At 46.9% G+C, this 26391-nt stretch overlaps 1 protein-coding gene across 1 annotated transcript; it reads right to left on the bottom strand.

Moving 5' to 3' along the window:
* Window positions 1–1888: 1888 nt before the first annotated feature.
* On the bottom strand, window positions 1889–26185 carry atm (ATM serine/threonine kinase). The gene is made up of 63 exons (XM_084148147.1): window positions 26098–26185; window positions 25658–25784; window positions 25449–25570; window positions 25172–25317; window positions 24776–24940; window positions 24349–24514; window positions 23518–23756; window positions 23128–23297; window positions 22787–22962; window positions 22281–22652; window positions 21936–22133; window positions 21673–21774; window positions 21340–21565; window positions 21120–21251; window positions 20905–21030; window positions 20696–20785; window positions 20362–20557; window positions 19919–20112; window positions 19690–19772; window positions 19441–19596; window positions 19268–19343; window positions 19019–19149; window positions 18772–18889; window positions 18516–18686; window positions 18149–18312; window positions 17691–17934; window positions 17279–17397; window positions 17055–17181; window positions 16680–16879; window positions 16388–16562; window positions 16060–16218; window positions 15828–15960; window positions 15614–15709; window positions 15272–15443; window positions 14717–14858; window positions 13808–13984; window positions 13441–13618; window positions 13149–13257; window positions 12664–12822; window positions 12406–12514; window positions 12226–12314; window positions 12035–12137; window positions 11774–11922; window positions 11420–11524; window positions 11189–11308; window positions 10537–10771; window positions 9870–10037; window positions 9631–9750; window positions 9108–9325; window positions 8677–8884; window positions 8321–8446; window positions 8080–8220; window positions 7765–7903; window positions 7079–7161; window positions 6727–6867; window positions 5958–6074; window positions 5473–5622; window positions 5192–5357; window positions 4963–5049; window positions 4741–4855; window positions 4562–4625; window positions 4284–4432; window positions 1889–4041 (listed from the first exon to the last, which is right to left on the bottom strand). Exons 2-63 carry the CDS (start codon window positions 25727–25729, stop codon window positions 3858–3860), a joined length of 9267 nt encoding a protein of 3088 aa, XP_084004273.1. The 5' UTR covers window positions 25730–25784; window positions 26098–26185; the 3' UTR covers window positions 1889–3857.
* Between the last annotated feature and the right edge of the window lie 206 nt (window positions 26186–26391).

Below are 26391 nucleotides of genomic sequence, written 5' to 3'. Positions count from 1 at the left end.
CTGTATGAGTGGTGGCCCAACTAGCCACTCCTCAGGTGTCAGGTCTGTATGAGTGGTGGCCCAACTAGCCACTCCTCAGGTGTCAGGTCTGTATGAGTGGTGGCCCAACTAGCCACTCCTCAGGTGTCAGGTCTGTATGAGTGGTGGCCCAACTAGCCACTCCTCAGGTGTCAGGTCTGTATGAGTGGTGGCCCAACTAGCCACTCCTCAGGTGTCAGGTCTGTATGAGTGGTGGCCCAACTAGCCACTCCTCAGGTGTCAGGTCTGTATGAGTGGTGGCCCAACTAGCCACTCCTCAGGTGTCAGGTCTGTATGAGTGGTGGCCCAACTAGCCACTCCTCAGGTGTCAGGTCTGTATGAGTGGTGGCCCAACTAGCCACTCCTCAGGTGTCAGGGCTGTATGAGTGGTCGCCCAACTAGCCACTCCTCAGGTGTCAGGTCTGTATGAGTGGTCGCCCAACTAGCCACTCCTCAGGTGTCAGGTCTGTATGAGTGGTGGCCCAACTAGCCACTCCTCAGGTGTCAGGGCTGTATGAGTGGTGGCCCAACTAGCCACTCCTCAGGTGTCAGGTCTGTATGAGTGGTGGCCCAACTAGCCACTCCTCAGGTGTCAGGTCTGTATGAGTGGTGGCCCAACTAGCCACTCCTCAGGTGTCAGGTCTGTATGAGTGGTGGCCCAACTAGCCACTCCTCAGGTGTCAGGGCTGTATGAGTGGTGGCCCAACTAGCCACTCCTCAGGTGTCAGGTCTGTATGAGTGGTGGCCCAACTAGCCACTCCTCAGGTGTCAGGTCTGTATGAGTGGTGGCCCAACTAGCCACTCCTCAGGTGTCAGGTCTGTATGAGTGGTGGCCCAACTAGCCACTCCTCAGGTGTCAGGGCTGTATGAGTGGTGGCCCAACTAGCCACTCCTCAGGTGTCAGGTCTGTATGAGTGGTGGCCCAACTAGCCACTCCTCAGGTGTCAGGTCTGTATGAGTGGTGGCCCAACTAGCCACTCCTCAGGTGTCAGGTCTGTATGAGTGGTGGCCCAACTAGCCACTCCTCAGGTGTCAGGGCTGTATGAGTGGTGGCCCAACTAGCCACTCCTCAGGTGTCAGGTCTGTATGAGTGGTGGCCCAACTAGCCACTCCTCAGGTGTCAGGTCTGTATGAGTGGTGGCCCAACTAGCCACTCCTCAGGTGTCAGGTCTGTATGAGTGGTGGCCCAACTAGCCACTCCTCAGGTGTCAGGGCTGTATGAGTGGTGGCCCAACTAGCCACTCCTCAGGTGTCAGGTCTGTATGAGTGGTGGCCCAACTAGCCACTCCTCAGGTGTCAGGGCTGTATGAGTGGTGGCCCAACTAGCCACTCCTCAGGTGTCAGGGCTGTATGAGTGGTGGCCCAACTAGCCACTCCTCAGGTGTCAGGTCTGTATGAGTGGTGGCCCAACTAGCCACTCCTCAGGTGTCAGGTCTGTATGAGTGGTGGCCCAACTAGCCACTCCTCAGGTGTCAGGTCTGTATGAGTGGTGGCCCAACTAGCCACTCCTCAGGTGTCAGGGCTGTATGAGTGGTGGCCCAACTAGCCACTCCTCAGGTGTCAGGTCTGTATGAGTGGTGGCCCAACTAGCCACTCCTCAGGTGGAACTTTACCGCCCCATTTAAACACCTCAGATTGACTCGAGGGAGTAAGCTCTCTATTATTCCTGTGTAGCTCAGTTGGTAGAGCATGGCGCTTGCAACGCCAGGGTTGTGGGTTTGAGTCCCACGGGGGGCAAGTATGAAAATGTATGCACTCGCTAACTGTAAGTCGCTCTGGATAAGAGCGTCTGCTAAATGACGTCAATGTATGAGAGCCTCTCCATTTGTGTCGTACTGCAGTTTTGAATAACCCTTTCAAGAAATATATTAACAAAAATCTATTATCTTTATTATCTTACGTCAGCTATTTATCATCCAATGAACATATACAAGAACAACCATTTTTCTCTTCCAAATGAACAAAAAAAAAATCAAATAGATTATACAGTTGAAGTCGGAAGTTTACATACACTTAAGTAAGAGTCATTAAAACTTGTTTTTCAACCACTCCACAAATGTCTTGTTAACAAACTATAGTTTTGGCAAGTCGGTTAGGACATCTACATTGTGCATGACACAAGTAATTTTTCCCAACAATTGTTTACAGACAGATTATTTCACTTATAATTCACTGTATCACAATTCCAGTGGGTCAGAAGTTTACATACACTAAATTGACTGTGCCTTTAAACAGCTTGGAAAATTCCAGAAAATTATCATTTGAGTCAATTGGAGGTGTACCTGTAGATGTATTTCAAGGCCTACCTTCAAACTCAGTGCCTCTTTGCTTGACATCATGGGAAAAATGAAAAGAAATCAGCCAAGACCTCAGAAAAAGAAATGGTAGATCACAAGTATGGTTCATCCTTGGGAGCAATTTCCAAACGCCTGAAGGTACCACGTTCATCTGTACAAACAATAGTACGCAAGTATAAACACCATGGGCCCACGCAGCCGTCATACCGCTCAGGAAGGAGACACGTTCTGTCTCCTAGAGATGAACGTACTTTGGTGCGAAAAGTGCAAATCAATCCCAGAACAACAGCAAAGGACCTTGTAAAGATGCTGGAGGAAACAGGTACAAAAGTTTCTATATCCACAGTAAAACAAGTCCTATATCGACATAACCTGAAAGGCCGCTCGGCAAGGAAGAACCCACTGCTCCAAAACTGCCATACAAAAGCCAGACTACGGTTTGCAACTGCACATGGGGACAAAGATTGTACTTTTTGGAGAAATGTCCTCTGGTCTGATGAAACAAAAACAGAACTGTTTGGCCATAATGACCATCGTTATGTTTGGAGGAAAAAAGGGGTGGCTTGCAAGTCAAAGAACACCATCCCAACCGTGAAGCACGTGGGTGGCAGCATCATGCTGTGGGGGTGCTTTGCTGCAGGAGGGACTAATGCACTTCACAAAATAGATGGCATCATGAGGAAGGAAAATGATGTGGATATATTGAAGCAACATCTCAAGACATCAGTCAGGAAGTTAAAGCTTGGTCGCAAATGGGTCTTCCAAATGGACAATGACCCCAAGCATACTTCCAAAGTTGTGTCAAAATGGCTTAAGGACAACAAAGTCAAGGTATTGGAGTGGCCATCACAAAGCCCTGACCTCAATCCTATAGAACATTTGTGGGCAGAACTGAAAAAGCGTGTGCGAGCAAGGAGGCCTACAAACCTGACTCAGTTACACCAGCTCTGTCAGGAGGAATGGGCCAAAATTCACCCAACTTATTGTGGGAAGCTTGTGGAAGGCTACCCGAAACGTTTGACCCAAGTTAAACAATTTAAAGGCAATGCTACCAAATACTAATTGAGTGTATGTAAACTTCTGACCCACTGGGAATGTGATTAAATAAATATTAGCTGAAATAAATCACTCACTACTATTATTCTGACATTTCACATCCTTAAAATAAAGTGGTGATCCTAACTGACCTAAAACAGGGAATTCTTACTAGGATTAAATGTCAGGAATTGTGAAAACTGAGTTTAAATGTATTTGGCTAAGGTGTATGTAAACTTCCGACTTCAACTGTATGTCAGACACTTGATGCAAAGAATTCAGAGCAACACAAGAAAACTACTCATATACACATTGCATTAGAAACCTAATCATTGATTACAGTCTATTGAGTGCAGAAAGCTAAAATATCAGCTGTGATTGATAAGGAAGTACATGGTGCATCAAGTATGTCAAAGCATAAACATTCATTATTCATACATCAGTACTTGGTAGAAAGAGGACTTTAAGATTGACCCAGGCCCCCTGGTTTCTCCCAGTATGTTGGCCCTAGACCCAGGCCTGCCAGCCGTGGAAGAGGCGGCTGAGGTTGTTAGGGTCCATGGCCTGCTGGATGAGGAGGTTGACCTGCCCTCCTACACTGAGCACTGTGCCCTCCTCCACCCCCTTCAGCTTCTCCTGCAGCCGCAGCAGCACACGCTCCGCCACCTTGTTGAAGCTCTGGCTATCACTGCTGAGAGAAGAGACAGGATATTGTATGAGATTCATTACAAATATTTATATCACAAATGCAAATTACCAACACCAAGTCTTGCCACATGATGTTTCAAAAGCATGTGGAGGATTTGGTGAGTAACATCAGGCCTACTGGACTGAGACAGGACTGAGTGTGCTCTGTCAGGCATATGATTCCACATGATGGTATACAAGTAGGCCGAGACCCCTGATGTGGGGGTTTACAGTACTGAAGAGTACCTAGACTTGCGGTGTGCCTCCAGGATGTCTCCCCCCAGGGTAGAGTTGAGCGTGGCCTGGAGCTCAGCCTGCTCATCATGCTGCTGCTGCAAGTAGAAGGCCTTCAGAGGGTTCATGGTCCAGTCAAACAGAGGGTCGTACAGCAGTACCTACACCACAGGGTAAAGGAATAGCAGGAGTTATCACATAAACATGTAATGAACATACACTCCAAGCTCACATACAGGCATTGAGTGAATGTGTACAGTATTTATTTGTGTATATGTTTGTGTTTATACCTCTACAATAGTCAGCAAGGCCTCTTGAGAACTCCTCATGACCTCCATGGTCTTCTCACAGCATCTGAATGGTGGAGAGGAACACAGTAAAAATTATATCCTGATAAAAAAAAGATATTGCTTGAATAAAATCCATCCCTATCCATCTGTATTGGGATTGGGTCTTGAGGTCTGCTCACCTTCTGAACACGCCCTCCACCCCCGTTATGCCCATCCCATCCACAATATCTCTGGACAGCCTGAAGGGAACAGTCTCAGGAGTAGGGAGAATCTTGCCCTGTTCAAACGCTACACCTGAAGAGAGAGATAAATGCATTACACCAAATACCTAACCTAAAATGTCCTCAGACGTGGTCCTCAAATGTTAACTCAGACACAGCTATTATGAGTATCCTCCTTACCCAAATCAATATGCACCAGTTCAGCTGTCTGCTCGTCTATAAGGATGTTCTGGATGTGCCTATCACCCAGTCCAACAATGTAGCCCACTGAGGAGAACAAACACAGAAACAAAAGGAAGAATGTGTTGAAGTACATCAGATGAATAGCCAAATGTTTAAGAAAATGTTTTTTGTAGGTATAGTAATGATTGTATTGTGTTGTGGAGAGCAGAGGTGATGGTGTTTGTACCGATGGAGGAAGTGGCCACACTGCGAGTGTAGGCCAGCCGTTTCTCCAGCCACACTGCTGGGTCCAGGAATCGCTCCATGCAGAAGTACCGGAAGACAGGCCGGAAGTTCTGACACACCTCACTGAAAGCCTGGGCCTTCCCATCGGAACCAAGCCTCTGAGACTCCTACAGAAAAAACGATATGAAAAGATCAATGTTACTACAAAATGACAGTACAGTACAGTACTACACAATTCAGCCATCAAGGGACTAAGAATAAATGAGTAAAAGTGAGACTCACTATCATCTTTTTCCGGCAGGTTAGGCTGGCCCAGTCTTGGGGGTAGAAGCGTGTGTGAGCGCCCTTTTGGGGATCTGTGAGGAAATCCCCTATAGGGACGGTCCCCGAGCACCACTCTAGAACCCCACTGCGCTGGGAGAAGGGCACCACCTGGGGGCAGAGACAGAGGCCTCAATCACTCCCATCCCCCAAAATGGATAACAGCTCCTTAAGAATACTTTTGTCACATTTATTTTTTAATATAACATGATAATGATATGAGGAAAGGTCAACTTTGACAATGTACAATTTAATCATTTAACAGAAGCTCTTCTCTTGTCTATGTCTGTGAAATGTTAAGTTGTCTATTGTGTTAGTAAATCTTTATTTTTATTTTTATAAAATCGTACTCCCAAAACAAAACAGAAACTCTTCTACAGAGCAATTTACAGTCCTGGCAAATGTATTTAAATAAGTTGAGCTATGAGACTGGGGCGGTGTCTGACCTTGTAGCGTCGGATGTTGAGTTTCCTCTTGCGTGTCTCAGTGTTGCGCTGCAGCAGCGTAGAACACATGTGGAACACCTGCTGCATCACAGCATCCTGCCGCAGGTCATCCTGGCCCTGAGGATACAGAGAGGCAAAGGTCACAGGGGGTTACAACCTGGGACAATAACTACATTAATATCAAAATAAAACACTACACCGGAACTGACCAATGTTCTACAGGGTTTGTGTGATGGTTGTATTCCCACATGCTATGTGCCATGTTGAGTGAATTTACCAAAAAATAACTGCAGAAAATGGTCTAATATACCAAATCTTATTTTTCAGGACCATCAGGTACGATATTGAAGACTGATTCCTTCTTGGCATTTCCTATGAGCTAATCTGTTATTTCATCATGAAACTCCAACATCTTAACTGTGCATTTATTAGACTGGGAGTGACAAATAAAATAAACAAAAAGTGAACAGTTCCCTAAAGAATGCACTGATGATGATCAAAGCATTGGAGAGTGTTTATTTTGTTAGACTAGAAACATAGGGGATTAATAATTACCATCAGGCCAACATGGAAAATAACTGAACCCACAACAGAACCTCAAGTCCTCTATTGTCTTTGTACACAAGGCAGTGGATTTCCCTTCAAAGGGTCAGGAGAAGCTTTGAATTGCATTGAACACACAGTTTACTCACACAATGACTTGCAGGGGAAAACAGCAATATAAATATATGGTTCACAGTTCATCAGTGAAACTGTGTAATGACCTCACCTTGACCAGTTGTCGTCTGCTCTTCCCGTCTGATCCCACACAGTCAATGATCTTGGGCAGGTTGACCCCTCCGGCCAGGTGAAAGTGAGGCTTGAAGGACTTGATGGTCACCAGGTTGTCATATTTACCCGAGGGGTCCACCTGTTAACACAAAGACCAATATGGACACGAGTCCTTCTTACATCACTTTTCAAAGCACGCCACGGGTGTGACATGGTATATACATACACATACATTACAGTGCAAATTCTATACAAACTGGCTGCAAAACATCCTATTGCATAACAAAAATCCCCTTATGTCAGGTGATAGACTGGTGAGGGATCCACAGATGATCAAACCCATTCTCTACCTTGATCTCCATTGTAGGAATGATGACATCATCTAGGTTCTTTATCTGCATGATGGGCTGGTCAGAAGGGATGGGAATGGCTTCTGCAGAGGAACACAGGGGACAGTAACTTCACAAACACCAATACAATAGCATGTAGTAAAAACCCTGTAGTCATTCGTGAAGGTGGTTGTGTTTTTTTTTATTTTTTATTTTATCTTTATTTTCCCAGGTAAGTTGACTGAGAACACATTGTCATTTACAGCAACGACCTGGGGAATAGTTACAGGGGAGAGGAGGGGGGATGAATGAGCCAACTGGAAGCTGGGAATGATTAGGTGGCCATTATGGTATGAGGGCCAGATTGGGAATTTAGCCAGGACACCAGGGTTAACACCCCTACTCTTATGATAAGTGCCATTAGATCTTTTAGTGACCACAGAGTCAGGACACCCGTTTAATGTCTCATCCAAAAGACGGCACACTACACAGGGCAATGTCCCCAATCACTGCCCTGGGATCTTTTTTTTAGACCAGAGGAAAGAGTGCCGCCTACTGGCCCTCCAACACCACTTCCAGCAGCATCTGGTCTCCCATCCAGGGACCGACCAGGACTGACCCTGCTTAGCTTCAGAGGCAAGCCAGGAGTGGGATACAGGGTGGTATGCTGTGTTTAGTGCTGTAAGGAGTGTGCCGTTGTCACTCACTCTTCTCTGTCTTGTGTCGACTGGCGTCCATGTAGGCCAGAGTGATGTAGGCATCACAGAGGACCTCTATGCCTCTGATCATCTGGGCTCTCTTCTTCCTGATCTTGTTCATAATCCTCTTGGCCACCTCAGACCGCTCCTACAAGACATCACATCTTTCCTTTATTCTCACACAACACACACTAAAAACAAACTTAGTTCCTAAGACAATTCCAACAAGACAGTAACAAGTCATGCACAGTAAAGAGACCCAGTCCCCTCTTCCTTTTATTGGCTGTGTGTACCCCAGCTAGTTTAGCCTGGTGTTGAGCCTACCAGGTCCAGTTGGGAGGAATGGCGCGGGGTGCTCTTGGACAGGCGGCTGCGGGAGAAGCTCTCGTCCTTGTTGGCGTTGACCAGAGCCAGGATGATGAAGAGGGTGTGGTGAGGGTGCTCCAGACATGACAGGCAGATCAGCTGGGATGGATGGATGGATAGACAGAAACATGCTAAGCTGAGGAAGAGAACTCTATAGTTCACACAGGCTGTTGCCTATTGAAACATATTGAAGTCTCACCTCATTGAGAACATCATGGAAGCCCACATCCTCTGCAACTGTAGCAGACATTTTGGTCCCCATGCGGGCAGCCAGCTGGTACATGAGAGGCAGAAACTTATAGGACGGGATCCTTTTCACACCTCCCTGAAGCACAAGAAACTCATAGTAAAACAAACAGTAGTTTCTCTCATCTGAATGGGAAGACACACTAATGCCAGGTAGCCTGGGATCCAAACAGATTGTGAAGAGAGAGAGATTTCAGAGAGATTTCAGTTTGGAATGGAGCCCAGACATAACAAATAGTGCACTAAACAATCTTGTGTCAATGTAGTGAGTGTTTGGTGATGTTAGTTCGTGTGATATCAGTAACTCACCTTCATCATGTCGTTGACTGTCTTGACGTCAGCGTTCTCCAGCCACAGTGAGGCCAGGCGGAACACCCAGGTGTCGTGCTCCTCACCCTGCTCCAGACACTGGATGTAGTTCTCTACAGCCTTACACAGGAACCTCCTTCTGTCAGCCTGCAGGTTGGACAGAGCCCTCTCATCCAGCTCCAACTCCCTCTGCACCTTCACTGTGTACCTGGGAGAGACAGGGAGAGGGAGTTGTAATATCATACACACAGTAGGTTTTGAGCAGAGCTGACAGTGGAAAATAAAATCTTCACACAGCCCGGAGGAGGCCAACCCTCTTTCAGCACCTGTCACCCACACTCAGCCGGTGTAGAACCTGCATAAAACAAGCTGATTCAAAACCACACAAGGTTAACAGTGCTCTCATTCTCTGCTGTGTGTTTTGGTCTGACCTGTTGGTGCCGACCTTGCGCTCCCTCATCAAGTCCACCTCCTCCTTGGCCTTCTCCAGCAGAGCCTGTTTGTTCTCAAACTCAGATGACTTCATGTAGTTATCAATGCTCTGGTACTGGGCGTCTGAGAACCTGGCCAGTGACAGGAAGGCCTGCGTCCTCTGGCTCTGCAGCTTGGTGTCTGAACCTAACGCATCGCCCGTGATCACCTCCACTGCCTACAGGAGGTCAAACACACAGACCCAGACACAGACAGATCCAGAGAGTCACAGACCCAGACAGTCACACACAGACACAGACCCAGAGAGACCAAGACAGTCACAGACCCAGACAGTCACACACAGACCCAGAGAGACCAAGACAGTCACAGACCCAGACAGTCACACACAGACACAGACCCAGACAGTTACAGAGACACAGACACACACAGACCCAGACAGTCACACACAGACACATGCTATAGATCAATTGTGCCCAAGGAGTGGATTATACTATATGTAGGATACATCTGTCTTAGTTTTACCCTCTCCAGATACTTCTCCAGGATGACTCCAGGGCTCTCCAGGCAGGTCTCTGCCAGCCAGTTCCCACACAGCCTCAGGCACTCCGTGAACACCGGCACCAGGGCAGGGTTAAAGACAACCTGGCCAAGACAGAGGAACAAAATGAAGCCTTAGCTACAGGCCTAGAGTTTTTCCCTGGTCAACAAAAACTCCTGTCCCCAAGACTGAGTAGTTAACATGTAGACTGACTCCCACTGACCTGCTCCTCCAGAGTGTGGATCATCTGTCTCAGTAGCCCCAGAGCCAGACCTTGCTCTCCCTTCGCCCAGAACACCTGGGCCTCCTCCAGCTGCCATGACGACGCTGTGGAGCCCTGCCCCTCTCCTCCGCCATGCTGCTTCATCCGGAACACCGCCCGCTCTGCCAGCTGGGGAGGGGTGAGGAGGGCACATGGGTAAGAGGGGCACAAGGGTGAGGGGGGCACTATAGTCACTCACACAGAGACCAATATAGTCACTCACACAGAGACCAATATAGTCACTCACACAGAGACCAATATAGTCACTCACACAGAGACCAATATAGTCACTCACACAGAGACCAATATAGTCACTCACACAGAGACCAATATAGTCACTCACACAGAGACCAATATAGTCACTCACACAGAGACCAATATAGTCACTCACACAGAGACCAAGGCAAATGCATGTTGTGCTGCACTATCTAAGAAAACATACTGGGTAAATGGATCAGGAGTGCTGTGTGTGAATCCAGACCAAAAAAACACACGGTCACCAACACGCTCACTCATTCTCATCACATTACATGTACAGAGTAGACACACTATACATGTGGAACACACACTATATAAACCCTATACATGTATTGAACACCCCCACAGCGAGCTCGGAGCGCCAGTGTACCTGTGTGTTTCCTGCAGTGCGGGCCAGCTGGCAGAGCTCCATGAGGTGGGAGGTGAGGACAGTGCTGAGGTACTTCCTCTTTTCGGGGTCTCTTTCCTGGGAGATGAGGGTCTCCTGGGCCACGGAGCGCAGGGCCAGGATGGGCTCCACCAGTCCAAAGTCACTGTCCACCAGCAGCTGGGAGTGCTGCTGCCAATGGGAACACACCTCGGCCAGGCCTACGTCGGTCAAGGGCCTGCCACAGGCCGGGGGAAATATACAAGTTACATGACTTGTATTAGCTAAGAATTTGAAGTATCAAAACCCTGCACTCTCTAAAAATCTGATCATGTGTTTTTTTGTATGGTTTTGTTTCACAATGATTGAAAGAGGAGGTGCCTACAAGCCCCTCTGGGTTTCTTACCTCTCCTATGCATGTTATTTTTGTTTACCTTTTAAACTATCATATTGTTTTGTATTTTTTTCTTGTGTGCAAATAAAACATTTATAAAAAATAAAAAAATTATAGGTTGGTGGATGTGCATTGTGTTGAGGTATGGGACACATACAGTGGGTTTCAAATCAAATATAGTATTTTGTAAAATACACTATTTCTAGACTGTATAGATATTTGAAATGACCGATGTTGAGATGCTGGGAAGGAAGGTCATACTTGGAGAAGAGTTGTCGGACGCTCTCCAGCTCACTGATCCTCTGGAGGTTCCGTAGAGCAGGGTAGAGAGAGGACACTGCCTCCAGACTGCCTCTGCACAGCTCTTCCACCTCACTGCCCCTGATGCCACACACACACACAATTCATTTCAAGGACTATAGTTGTTTGTGTGGTGATAATTTGATGGCTGAGAGATAGTTGTTGATTTCCATGAGGGAACCCTTGTTTTACCTGGCATATTTAAGAGTTTGATCGAATGTGGAAAATTCTTTGTCTCTCAAAGCCTGCAGGGAGCAGAACACTGACTCGTTGAAGCCAGGGTTCAATTTCTCATTCCTGAAACAAGCAAAAAGCGAAGACACCAATGGCACGTCAATCCATAAAGCAATATTTTCTTCATCTTCAAAAATACCACCTCAGGAACCCTTACTTTAGTAACCCTCGTCTTCCAGAGGCCCCTCCCACTCACCTCTCTGATAGGCCACAGTCCTGAGGCCACTCCCACTAACCTCTGATAGTCACATTCCCGAGGCCCCTCCAACTCACCTGTCTGATAAGTCACAGCCCGAGGCCCTTACCACTCACCTCTCTGATAGGTCACAGTCCCACTGCATGTTCCTCCAGGCGGCCTGAAACCTGAGCTCCCTTAGCTCCGCCCCCCACTCCACCCCCTCACTCTCCAGACCCCGCAGGTAGGTGGCCAGGATGCTGCTCAGACCAATGTTCTGCAGACCCTGAGGGACCATTGGACAAGCAGCATTAGGTTTTGTCATCTGTTCCCAACAATGGTTTACACAGACAGACAGAAACTATACAGATTTGGAGTTGAAACCAGTTTCTGCTTACCTCCACGATGCCCACTTGCCGTGTGACATCAGGAAGATTGGAGTGGAGGTCGTAAGAGGTCAGAGCCTTTCCCCACATCGCCTCATGCTCATAGGTCCGAATCCTACAAAACAGACACACAAAAATAGAATTCTCAGCTAACAAAACGTTGAATATCCAAGATAGGACAAAAGTAGGATAACAAAGTTCACCTGGTGAGCGCGCTGGTCATCTTCCCACCTCCACAGCCATACAGACTGTCTGGCTCCCCAATACTACGATACACCTCAATCAGTAGGTCCTAAAACATGGTAAAGAAATGACAGTACAGAGCTATGCATTGGACAACATCACTAAAGGTTAATTGAGTCTAAAGGCAAAATCAACTGTACCTGTAGACTGATGCCAGTGTCTTTCACACTCTCCTCTGTCAGACTGGAGATGGTGAAGTTCTGACTGCTCTCATCAAATGTGATTCTGCGCGACGCTCTGGCCGGATTCCTGTAAGCAGAGGTAAAGAAAGACGAGAACAACCCAGAATAAGAAATGCATAAGAGACATAATTTTGAATTGTGTTCATGTGTGTTAAGTCATTTGTATCTTTTTCCAAAGAGATCAAAGGTCAGTATTTCCCATCATGTGTAGTGTACCTGCGGTTCTCCTCCATGTTAGTCTTGATCTTGTCTACGTAGATCTCAGAGTAGAGCAGGGCAGTGAAGTGGGCCGAGCAGGACTGAGCCACCCTGGCCACCTCCAGGTAATTTAGCTCCAACCAGAAGTTAGAGTGGCACACAGTCCCACACAAGTTACTAGAACCAACACAACAGCATCAAACACAGTACCACATTAGTTAGTAGAACTAACGCAATAGTATCAAACGCAGTACCACATTAGTTAGTAGAACTAACACAATAGTATCAAACGCAGTACCACATTAGTTAGTAGAACTAACACAATAGTATCAAACGCAGTACCACATTAGTTAGTAGAACTAACACAATAGTATCAAACACAGTACCACATTAGTTAGTAGAACTAACACAACAGCATCAAACGCCATCCTAACAGAGAGAGGGGTGCAGTAGACTTTATAGTCGTCCAGGTCAGGAAAATAAGAGCAAATGCATCTCCAAACCTGTCAGACTCTAGAGGTCTTTGTTGCTGCCTCAGATAGTTAATGACAGACAACATGGTGCGCAGAGAGGCCTTATCCAACGGACCCTGGTTGGAGATGTCCGACTCTCCTGTTGAGATAATAAAACTACTGTAAAGACCTCCTCTCCAGGAGAAAAAGCTACTAGAAATGTCCAAAGTCAAACACACACAGCGAGAGAGAGAGAGCGTGCGAGAGAGAAAGAGCTACAGAAAGAGAGCTAGAGAGAGAGAGCGAGAGATGGAGAGCGAGAGAGATGGAGAGTAAAACCCACCAGAGTCTGAGGGGAGAGGAGTGGTGGAACGGCTGGAGGCGCGTTGGCGACTGGAGCAGCTGGTGAAGAAGTCCTGGATGTGTGTGGAGAGGAGCTTCCTCCAGGAGCCGTCTGAGTCCCCCAGCAGGATGTCGTGGATGATGAGCGGAAGCACCCTCTGGCAGAAGTCTGTTTTCACCTGAACACATGGCAAAGGATATGGGTTAGAGACAGGGATATCTGACTGGAAAGATGAGCCGAAATTGACCATGTGTGTACGCGCATCCATGCATGTGTGTGCAAGGGCGTTAGCGAGAGATGCCAGACTGAACAATAAATTAGCATTACCACAAGTGCTGGCTTAGAGATATAACAGCCATGCCCTCACCAGACACAGGGACCGGGACAGCAGCAGAGCCTCACTCTTGACCGCTCCACTGTCCAGCAGAACCGTGCAGAGCGTCTTCAGCCAGGCCTTATGGCCGCCAGCCTCAGGCACCCAAAGGTCCTGGCTCTCCAGCCGCTCCCTGGCCACCAAGCTCACCTCCTCACTCACCCCGACCACCTGCACAAGTGAATGGATAATTAACACACAAATACACCCCCCCCCCTCACACACAGTACCAGTCAAAAACCTACTCATTCTATTTTTTTAAATTATTTTTTTTACTATTTTCTACATTGTAGAATAATAGTGAAGACATCAAAACTATGAAATAACACATATGGAATCATGTAGTTCTTGACATTTTCTGGATTGACTGACCTTCATGTCTTAAAGTAATGATGGATTGTTGTTTCTCTTTGCTTATTTGAGCGGTTCTTGCCATAATATGGAATTGGTATTTTACCAAATAGGGCTATTTTCTGTATACCACCCCTACCTTGTCACAACACAACTGATTGGCTGAAATGCATTAAGAAGGAACACCTTGCATTCCAGTTGACTACCTCATGAAGCTGGTTGAGAGAATGCCAAGAGTGTGCAAAGCTGTCATCAAGGCAAAGGGTGGCTACTTTGAAGAATCTCAAATATATTTTGATTTGTTTAACACTTTCCATATGTGTTATTAACATGATTCCATATGTGTTATTTCATAATTTTGATGTCTTCACTATTATTCTACAATGTAGAAAATAGTAAAAATAAAGAAAAACCCTGGAATGAGTAGGTGTGTCCAAACTATTGACTGGTACTGTATATATGCAAACAAATTTGCACACTACGAAATTCAGACACACACACACACACACATACGAGGACGTGATATTTCAGGTCTTGAAAAGTCTGCCCAACCTTCTTCTTGGTAGATCTAAAAGGGTTGAGGTAGGCCAGCATGGGGTCACGGTTGTCTTTATGGACCTCCCAGAAGTCAGCTCCAGCCTGAGTGGCCAAGATGTCCTTTAGACTCTGGGCTGCAGCTTGCCTCACCTCAATACTGACAGAGAAACACATGGGACCACAACAAGACATGAGAGCAGGTCAAGACACACTCACTATATGAAAACCGTATGACACTACTTCCCTGGGCTAAATTGTTGATTTAGTAAGAAAGTGTAATTGGACTTTAGGGCCATTAGATACAGTATATGGCAGGGCTCTACACTGCTACCATTTTGGTCACATATGCTCCTAAATATTTTACTGTGCTACCTGGAATTTTTATTTGGGAGCACCAGTGCCCCTAAAAAAATTAAAATGTATTTTGTAATTGGTGGCAATTCTTATCAATAATACCTAGAATATTTTTCATTGTGCTCCTACATTTCTTTATGTGCTCCTACATTTTTCAGCTTAGGAGCAAATGTGCTTCTTGTAAAAAAAATCAGCGTAGAGCCCTGTATGGTGTACCAGTGGTGTGTGAGGGCATTGTTGATGCAGTTCAGGATGATGTAGAGCCACTGTGGTTCCACGGCAGGGAAGAGAGATACAGCTCTGGCATTGAGCTGGTCCTTCCCATGGAGCAGAGCGATGGTGGAGAAATCCACAGGCCCCAGCTCTCCCAGACAGCTCCCTGCAACCTCTATAAAAACATAGGCACATGGTCAAGGAAAAGACAAAGACCTTTTTCACACAACGGTGCCAAGCCGGCCGAAACTACTTCCTATCACACTACCAATTATTGATGCTTTCCTGGGCTGAGAGAGGAAACATACGCAGTGCCAACAGTGAGGTTGAGGTAACCATACGAACCTAAAATGTCTCTTCCTCCAGGGTGATTGGCTGCTAGCTTACAGAGCTGTAGTAGGTTAAGGACCAGCCTCACCAACACACTCTCTGCAGGGTCCACTAGAATGAAGAGGTACAGAGACAGGATTCAAAAAGGGCAAACTAACACACTCACCTCCAACAACATAAATGGGTCTGGTAACATATCTAGACTACGGTAGCCCTCCCTCTCTCTGACCGAGGCACTCTCTCAGCAGCGGTCTGATCTGGCTCTTGTTGTTGTGGAGCTGTCTCCTCAGGTCCTTCAGCCCCTCCAGTCTGGTCAGAGGCAGGGAGTCACAGGAAGCCACAGACAGGAAGTGGGCTATCTCCTGGGGATGTGGCAATAGTGTGAATCAGCTGTAGAGGTAATACATGAGAGGTTAGAGAGGGTGTGTGCTGTGGCCTGTGTGTGAAGGGGGTGCCCTTACCTGTCTGAGAGTGAATTTCCCTGTGCTGTACTTCAGTGTATGCTGCACGGCCCTCAGCTCTCTGAACTCCGGGCAGTCTGGGAAGGGCTCCAACTGCTGGATGGCACTCTTCAGCTTGTCCTGACTCTCTACGACCAGGAACTTCAACAGACTGAGCACCTGAGAGAGAGAGAGAGAGACAGAGACAGAGAAGAAGAAGAGAGGAGAGAGACAGAGGGGTCAACAGAGAGAAAGAGAGAGAACAATGAACAGTGTAATACTTACTTTGAACAAATTATTATTTGTCATACAAAGAGTCTACTGGCCATGTGATACATCCATGTCTTACCTGCTGTGAGATGGCAAGTTGGTTGGTCACCTGGGCGGTGAGAGTACCAACAATGACCTGTAGGTGGCTCTCCACAGCATCGTCACAGAACTGCACGGCCGTGCGACACACAGAGGTCAGTAGGTCACAACACAGGGAGAAACTACGGCTGGACACCTCGTCCAACTGGGCCGGCCTGACAGAAAACAAGAACAGGCAGAAAAACAGTTAACTACTAGAGAGAGCAAAAATGACGAGTCACTCCATCGGATCTGTGAGAGAGCAGCAGACTGTGTGTGTGTTTACCCCTAACCTGCTGTTGATGTGGTGGATGAGTGTGTAGATGATGTCTCGGAGGACGAAGGCCCAGGCTCCCCCCAGGCCGTCCTTGACCTCCCTGAGCAGCAGGCTGACAAACAGGTGGTACATCAGCAGGATGCGGTGCCTCTCGTAGGCATTGATCGTCTCAGCTGCCTTCTGACACACCGCCAGCAGGATCCTCTGAATGGAGATCTAGAATAGCAACACAAGAGGATCACAGAATCCGGATTACTTTCCAGATTAAAAGTTTTGGAAAATTGGGTCCAGGAAACCACTCAACTTTGTAAAACCCTATTCTGTTCCATTGTGTAATAAGAACATTCTACAACCATTTCAACACAATGATGAGAGCAGGAGAGCATTTTACCGGAGTCTTGGATAAAATGGCCACCAGGGACTTGTGATTGGCACTGTGACACTTGCTGAGATAGTCCAATGTGGCTTTGATGACATAGGAGCTGAAATAGGGCGGGTTCGGTGCTGGGTCCAGTTCCCTAGAGAGAACATATTATCATCACAGACAATGAAAGTTTGTGAATGCAAGTAAGGGTGGTTGTGGAGTGGTAAGGAGTGACGTGCAGTGAACATTACCCTATGAACTTTATCAGGTCCCCTCTGCCCCCTTTCTCAGTAGCAGCCCCTTCATACAGGGTCATCAAGAGCTCCACCACAATGTCCGACAGGTTACTGTGAATAAGGCTGTCGATTTGCTGTGGAAAGTCCAACAGTGATACAGAAAGTTAGGTCTGTGAGACAGACATTAAGACTGCTTTTACAGCTTCTACTGCAGGTTCACTTGACTGCTGCTGCTGATTGTAGCTAGCTCAACCTGAATTGGCAAACTTGGCACTAGGGTTGGAGTCAATTCCATTTCAATTCAGCCAATTCAGGGGATGAAGTGAAAAGGAATGGATCCCAATCCTGGTTTATACATGATAACATCCTACAGAGTTTTAAGCACATTCAGCTGCAGGCACAGAGACTCCCAGCGTCTCTTCCTCACCAGTTTGCCCAGGCAGTTGCTGTCCTTGAGTAGGTCATAGACCCTGTGGGCCTTCTCTCTCTGCTGGGCCACTTGGGCATCCTGGCCCGACAGGGCAAAGTAGGGCAGGATGTTCACCATGATCTTAGGGAAGCAGTTGGCCAGCAGCTTCTTCCAGTCCTTACCCAGGTGGGTGCCGATGGACTTCACCTGCTCAAAGTCATCCAGGAAGACCAGGTGTGGGATAAGGACCTGATAGGAGGAGCTGGGATAAAACAAAGAAACAATTAATAAATTGATCTTACTTAGATGCATCATTCCTTCTTTCCTTCCTTCCTTAAGGTGATCTGACATGATTGAATAGGTGAAAGCAATATGGTGGAAACTCTGCTTTCACCCCAATTCTGTCAGATCAGTAAATTCCCTAAGAGTCATTTTATGGACATAAAACGTATGGGCTAAAGTAGAATGTAAACTACCTGTAGAAGTCCTTGAGAGTGGCGTGGTTGAGCAGAGTGTAGGGGAAGGACTCCAGGGTGTAGCCTGGCTGGCCCAGCCACTCTGCCACCAGGTAATCCAGGTGAGAGCTGACAAACCCCTCCACACTCCTGTAGCCCAGAACTCTGGACACACTGCCCAGGACCTAACAGGGGGTGAGGGACAAACCAGGTTAACATTCAGTCTGTCAACATCATAGCATACTGATACAGTATCTCTGTCTGACGTGACGGTGGAAAGGGCAAGTTACCCACCTACACTAAAGTGCTTTCAGTTTAAGAAACATGAATACAAAACATAATAATTTATGAGACCGTAAATATGTGTAGCCAAATTAATTTCCCTTACCTTTTTGATGAGTGGCTCCTCTATGTTGTTCTCCTTGTAGGACTGGAAAAGGGCGAAAAGGGACTGTTTCTCACAGACGGGGCTGCAGCACAGCACCACCGACACACTCTTCAGCAGCGTGGCCTTGCGGTTAAACATCTCGTCACTCAGGTCTTCAGGAGAGCTGCTCTTCTGTGACACACACCAGGGAGAGCAGAGGGATAGTGAGATGGACATAAAAACATCTGTCAGAGTAACATGTGAAAGACATGCTTACCTGGATCCTCATCCCTTCTTGGGCTTTCAGGTAGACGTTCTCAAAGGCGGTCTGCTGGCATTTCAGAGGAAGCATCTTTCTCTTCTCCAAGCTGTCCGGTGTCATCTCCAAGAACAGCCTATGGATGGAAGAGAGCATGCATGGTAGATATGTCAAACATGTAAATATTAACTTTTTAACTTGAGAGACATTAGCCTCTGTGATGGCATTAAGGCTGGTGAGAGAGTGTTCCGTCGGTGAAACCAACCTTTCCACTGTCATGGCTGCAAGCATTCGTACGTGATGGTGAGAGTCAGACAGGTGGGACGGGAGGATGACGGACACTGGAAGCTCCTCCTCCCTCAGGGTAAGGACCACCCACTTACAGCAAGGGTCAGCCTGACATAGGGGGAGAGAGACAGGGAAGTAAATGGTGTTATTACTCTCCATCTACCTAAGACAGGGTGGTTATCATGGGCAGTTACTATGCTGTGACTATAAAACATTGTGAACTCACCTCCAGTAGAGCCAGCAGACAGTGAACTAATGCCACCTTTACAATTGCTGTGCATTTCCCCGTTCTGCCCAAAATGCTAGAAGAGACCATTAAAAGTTGGAAGTTAAATTCTAGAACGAAGAACAAGAATTATTGTCAAGTCAAAATACAAAAATCTAGACTTTGATGCTGACCAGAATCCAGAGACCACTTGGAGCAGAGCTCCCTGGACGTGTCTCATGTCATTATGCTGGTCCTGAGTACGGCCCAGACTACGTATAGACGGTAGCAGACCCAGCAGCACTGCAGCACAGATCTCCTGGTCCTGGCGGTACAATGAGCAAAGATCCCTGCAAGCACAAAGAAAAGTAATCGGTCTTCAGCACCTCATGTATAGCATAGTATATTTGACACAGAAATCTAGAAACAGAGGCCATTCTTACGCCAGAGGTCTGAGGAGTGAGTCAAACTCTTCAGCTGCCAGCGATGTGTCCTCAGCAGGTAGTTTCTTCAGAAGGACCAGGTACTGAGAGGGGACAAGAAAATAATAAACTATTAGTATTTAATGTTAGTGATACAAGAACATCATCAGTCATCATTTGCAACATGATCGGTAGGGAACTACGATTAGCTGTGCAACAATGACCACACTACACAGTCCTGGTCCCTCACCATGTTGAGGTGTAGTGGCTTGGTGCAGTCTATCTTGTCCAGCAGCAGTAGCAGCTTGCGCCGGACCTCCGCTTGGTTGAAGGAGAGCCCGTGGATAAACTCAGCCGAGACACACAGGGACAGGAACTCCAGACTGGCCAAGACGGCTAAATCCTGCTGGGCCAAATGCTCCTCAGCCAGTAGGCTTTTAGCATCTAGGAGAAGATAGAGCATTTAAATGACAATCTGATTGGTGGATTTATAGAAATGCTTGGAGGCCAATGCCTGGTCTGATTATCAACCCCCAAGCCCCTACCCCTGGAAATATCTCATTGATCTGAAAGAATCAGATGGGGTGTGCACATATGTCAATAGCTCCACCTCGCCCTATAGTATCCAGACATAGCGGCTGACGCTGATGGGATGATTTTACATGGGGCTTACGAGGGATATCATCCACTTACCAGGACCACACTGGGTATCACTGGGGTCCACATTCTCTCTGTGAGTCCCATTAGATGTGCTGGTCTGTGGGCCGTCTCCTTCATCAAACAGGTCAATGTCCTCCTGCTGGTCAGCCTGTGTCCTCGTCATGTCCCAGTCCTCATCTGTGGTGTCCTCCTCAAACCCCACACTGCCTCTCTTACAGGAGCTATTCAGCTGTGAGTTAGAGACAGACACAGAGTGAGCTTACACAACTCAGATCATTACAGAGTGGTTATACAGGTCCAAATGATGGTTATTCAAATTATCAAAATGATGGTTGATGGGACAGAAAGCAAACTCTCCATGACTCACCAACAGTTTGCATATTTCTGCCAGTTCAGTCAAAAGTCTTGCAGGGAATATCTTCAAGAACAAGTTGCAAGAGACGGAGCTCATACTGTCCTGTGGGAGAGGATATGTGGAAGTCAATGAAAGTACAAATAGAGAGCCAGATTTTAAACACAGATGTTGATGGCGATGATAACGATAAGGAACAAGGAGAGGAAGAAAGCTTGTCTTACCTTAACACCTCTGTTGACACACTGGGTGCACAGCCGCATGACAGACCTGAGTGTAGTCATTGTCCCATCCTCTGCCATCTTCACCTTCACATTAGATATGTACTCACTAAAATCCTGGGCCAGTGCCTGCGAAAAGCCAACAGAATATACAATGAATTGCATATATGTGGATTTCAGCAGGCATATAATAAATGTTATCAACCCATTCAGACTACCTTGGCCTTTAGGAAGGGTTGGGAATGGCAGGCTTCTTCCTCAGTCAGGAGACCTGTAGAGACATATCCTGCTAAAACACCAGTAAGGAGACTTGAACAACGAACCAGGCATTCTGGTGGTGTGGTCTGAGACTGAGGAGAAAACACACACACACAGTGCTTAGTTTGAACATACACACTAACTCACAAAACCATGATTCTAACATAGACATTCACTCACATCAGGGGAGTAGCAGTTGAGTAGGTGGTCAGCCACAGACAAGAGGCCCTGCTCCAGCTTGTGTTTAAGGCTGGGGACAACAGTGAGCTGGGTGTCGGCTGAGGACACCGTCACTTTCACCATGGGGTCAGAGGGCATCTCGTCAAAGCTGAACTGCAGGTACATGCTCTCAATCTCACTCAGGGCATCTTTAGCTTCCACTTGTGCTTGATCTTGCATCACAGCACTTTAGGCAGAGGGAAAGATTGAAGGTGGTATGAAATCTATGGAGTTATGTTGACACTGATGACAATATGGTTGAATTTATCGGTTTTAGATAAATATTTCCCTCACCTCTCAAGTCCCTTTGCTCCAAGGAGAAACATAATGCCAGCTCGGGTGTCTTTGAGGGTCAAAGGCACAAGGATTCTGGGGATTAGGTTATGAGGAAAATCCCTGGGCAAAGAGGAATAAGACACAGACTCTTATTAGGAATGTGTTAAAACAATTACAGACGTAAAACATTGTACCGAGACAAAATTATCCCAAGTAGACAACACTAGCAGAGGTTAAGGGTGAATAAAAATGAGATATGAGCCCAGTGATAAACTGCCCACCTGCAGATGATGGGGTGTGGTCTTGAGCTCTCCTCTGCCTCTTCACTCTGTTCATTCATCAGCAGCCAGCTCATGATGTTCTCCTTGAGGCTGGGTGGCCCGACCCCCTCCACGGCCCCTGCTTGGTCCCACCCAGTGCCCAGGCTCTTAGGAACAGGACACTTGAGAAGGGCCTGGGCCAAACACAGAGCAGCAGCACTGCACACAGAGAGAGAGGTTGAAATGTTCCTTCAGAGATAAAAGCATAATGCACTGTAGTTTGCAAAGAGTAAATTAGTCAATCTAATGTTGAGGAAGTGACTTTATATTACATGACAAAATCATTAATCAAAGCCAAGGACTCACTCAGAGGGCTTGCAGTCCGAGCCAGAGAAGAGCTTCCAGAACTCTCTGTCGATGGGAATGAGGGCTCCCTGGAGGACGGTGGACAGCAGGGCCAGACTGAGGGCCTCAGTCTGGGGGGAGCTGACCCCCCGTAGAGCCAGGGCCCAGACACGGCCCCACAGCCTGCCCAGTTCAGCCCTGTAGGCTTGGGCCCTCTCTGGGTGTGTGGCCTGGCAGCGAGCCACCTCCCTCAGGCAGCGCAGCACGTAGGGCCCCCTGTCACCCCGCCGCTGCTCCCCCAGAAGCTGGCACAGGACGGACAGCAGACGAACCAGCTCCTGGCCAGGCACCATGGAGGGGTACTTAGAGGTCAACACTGATGTGATCTGTAACCTAAATAGGAGCATAGTATTGTTGAGTAGGTGAACACAGAGGATATGGAGATGTGAAGAGTTTGATTGCACTAAATATAAGGATATTTGGCAAGTTAAGGAGCACTGAACCTTGGTGTGATTGTCTTTTCTCACCATGGTATGATGTCAAAGTCGCTATGGTGTGGCTGCAGGTGGTCTCGGAGAACCTCCCAGCCCAGCTCGTTGCGTCTGCGCTTGCTGGGCGTGCCCTGTGGACTGCCTCTCTGGGTGGCTCTGAGGTGGGCCTGAGTCACCTCGAGAATCTGGAGTTTACTATCCTCGCTAAAGAGCTAAACACCCAAAACATGAAGATGAGACCAACAATACTAACATAATCTATTTTCATTCTTAAAGACAGGTGAACTATGTCATATTATGTCAGCCCATCTCAGGTCTTAGTCTTGAACTAATAAATGAAGTCAAGATGTGAAAATGAAGGATCTTAGCTTTATCACCTGATGGCAGATTTCCGCAGTTAGCTCGATAAGGTTCTCCTTCACAGCGATGTGGCGCGACCCTGTGGCATATTTCCCCCGGCTCCCAATCTGGCTGATCTCATTCACCAGGGCATCATAAAGGTTATAGAGTAGACTCTGCCATTTGGCCCAGTCCTCAGCATAGGCTCCTGGAACAGTGAGGGGTGGCATGGGCAAGAAAAGGTGTCAGATGGGCTGTATCAATCATGATCTAAAATGGCATTCTACTTCATCAAGGGTTTCAGTGATGAAAACAATTCACACCTGTCTGTTCTTCTACACCGTTTTCATCGTTCAACATCGAAACAGATTCATAAAGACAATGGTGTTTTTTCAGTTTTCAGTCTGTCCAAAAAATACCAGCCATACCCGTGTCTTGTGTCTTTGACCCTTTGGGATGATGTACACAGAGCTGCAGGTTGAATAACTCTACTATCTCCTCTTTGAGAGTGGTGCTGGGCCTCATCTGGCTCCATACGTAGAGCACAGAGGGCAGGAGCTCCTCACCCAGCCGACACACCCTGATACGGCAGTTCATGGCAGCAGACCTCAGGAAGACGTTCAGAGCAGAGACCAAGTGCTCTACCACCGCCAAGTGTCTCTCCTGCCTGCAGAGAGAACATATCACATGCAGTGTAATGGTTTAAGTCTCTTGATTGTAGGTCTCACTTTATTTTTTTACATTTTAGTCATTTAGCAGACGCTCTTATCCAGAGCGACTTACAGGAGCAATTAGGGTTAAGTGCCTTGCTCAAGGGCACATCGACAGATTTTTCACCTAGTCGGCTCGGGGATTAGAACCAGCGACCTTTCGGTTACTGGCACAACGCTCTTAACCACTAAGCTACCTGCCGCCCCCTGTAGACCAGAGGAGGCTGGTGGGAGGAGCTATAGGAGGATGGGCTCATTGTAATGGCTGGAATGGAATCAATGGAACAGTATCATACATGGAAAGCACATTTTTGACGCTGTTCCATTTATTCCATTCCAGCCATTACAATGAGCCCATCCTCCTATAGCTCCTCCCACCAGCCCCCACTGCTGTAGACTCAATTTCTAAGCGTTCAGTTCAGTAGGTTTACACAATAGACAACTTACACCTACAGGCGCATAACTACTGGAAAATGACTGTGGAAAGTAGCAACTCCCTTGCATGATACAGTTCACCTCTCGCAGTGGTTGTTGTTATTGACATCGTACCTGGCATTGAGCAGTGCTCTGGAGAAGAAGATGAAGAGTGTATGGCTGAAGCCCTCAGTCTGCAGACAGCAGCCCTGGACTGCAGTGTGGATGATCCTGCTCACTAGCACACGATTTATGGCCTTGGAGGAACCAGTGAAAAGGCCACAATACAGATCCAGCAAATCTAGATACATATGAGAGAACAAATTGTTCAGAATCTAACAAGAGTGAAATCAAAATCTGGACAATACATATGAAATTCCATTGCGGACCCATGACTTCAATCAAGCATTTACATTGCGTTTGTTTGTATTTCCTATTACTAGCTGCAATTACCCCAAAACACCACCAATTACTTCCCCGTTACATTCATAGATTACATTCAACAGCACATACAAATCTAAGTCTCTGCTGTATTGAGAGAGGAGCAATAAGAACCACTGACTGTGCCACTGCTGCTGGGTGATCTCACACCAGTACTTGCGGACAGACAGGATGTTCTTAAGCAGGATGGTGCTGTAGTCCTCCCCATAGGCTGAGCAGCTGAATGAGCTCCGCAGCACCTCCATCACATGTTTCAGGAGCTCGCCACACTTCAGACGAGGCCCTCCTGTAAGGTGAGAAGTGGGGGGTTAAAGTACCCAGAGGCGCTACAAATCAGTCAGTGCGTCCAAAATTGAAGTACTTTTCATCAAAGCCCTATAGGCCCTGGTCAAAAGTAGTGCACTATTTAAGGAATAGGGAGCCATTTGGGACACACAGGGATAGACAACACAGGGTGTGGGTGTTAGGCTCTATAGGCCTATGATCTGATCTGGTCTGTGATCCTCCAAACCCGTACTCTTGTTGGCACAGCGGATGAAGTATTTGACCAGGCTGCTGATCTCCTGCATCTTCTTCTGACGGTTAGCCTGCGTGGTGGCTGACACGTTGGCTTTCCCTGCCTGGAGCAGCTCAGTCTCTTTCTGCAGATACCTCTGCAGAAACCTGAAAGAAAGGCAGTGAGAATGCAAAGCGATGATGGACTTAATCAATATTGTCAATAAAATAGTAGCCTGGCTACACCTGTCCCCTAATAGTGGGATTTAGGTAATAAACTATGTAGGAAGAGATAGTACCTGAAGACTGCATCCCAGGTGAGCTGCTTGGAGCCTTTAGCAGCTCTGGTTCCAGAAATGCGATCCAGCTCCTCCACTGTGTCAGGACACCGGATGAGCCTTCTGAAGCGATCAGCCTCTTTCTGGATACAAGAACAGAATGTTTTGTGCACAGATGTTGAAATAGGTTTATTGATTCAATGCACTGATTTATGAGTGACTGAAATTACCTTTCTCTCCGTTGCTTTTTCATTCTCTAAACCTCTGCAGCAGACCAGCAGCTCGTGAAGGACCAAGCTCATGATGCTTTAGGGTCGTGTGTCAGGTTCCATCAACAGATTTGGGGGGCATGCATCTCTAAAAAAAAAACATGATAATGACATATATGAAGCATGAGGTTGATGACAAGTATGACAAATTAAACAGACATGACGCATTGATCAAACAAAAGTGTCAACAATTTCATCACTTTGGAAAGAGTGTAGCAAGCCTAGATTCATAACAAATCATACTAGTTCACAATGAATACTCCTGTTTGCTGAAAAATAGCTAGCTAGCTAACTAGCAAGCTAAAGCTGCAGCAGTTAGCTTGCAATAATAGCACGGTATTGAAATCACACATAACACCAACATAATCTATTTCAAAAGAGTCACATATCAAACCATTCACATTTGATCTTGATGCTCAGTTATTTCAAACCTTGATGTTTATTCTCCTCCTATAAAGTGAAACTTCCCCCAAAGATTATGACCACTGTAGAAGTGAGTTTGACATGTTGACGTGCGTACGCAGCAAAACCGCGCCTCCCACTGTTGAAAAGGATACATCACAACCGGGTCACAGAGAAATCGCACGAGTGTCTAGAGTTTTTCTGGTGGTGGCAAAAGTGACTGCATTTACTGTAATAATAATCATCAAAACAAACTCCAATGACAAAACAGATATCATCTTATATCTGCAATG

The sequence above is a fragment of the Coregonus lavaretus genome (genome assembly GCF_964263955.1).
Source record: "Coregonus lavaretus genome assembly, chromosome: 30".
Classification (NCBI taxonomy): Eukaryota; Metazoa; Chordata; class Actinopteri; order Salmoniformes; family Salmonidae; genus Coregonus; species Coregonus lavaretus.
The sequence above is the reverse complement of the archived record's forward strand: the minus strand, read 5'-3'. Positions and strand labels throughout refer to the sequence as shown.

Bases quoted from the DNA above. Each gene is read 5' to 3' on its own strand.
- atm (XM_084148147.1), bottom strand. From the start codon at position 25,729: ATGAGCTTGGTCCTTCACGAGCTGCTGGTCTGCTGCAGAGGTTTAGAG. The intron at 13,258-13,440 runs GTGGGTTTTACT...TTATCTCAACAG, and splicing joins TCCTCTCCCCTCAGACTCTG to GAGAGTCGGACATCTCCAAC. The intron at 5,050-5,191 runs GTACAAACACCA...TGTTCTCCTCAG, and splicing joins TGTGGCCACTTCCTCCATCG to TGGGCTACATTGTTGGACTG.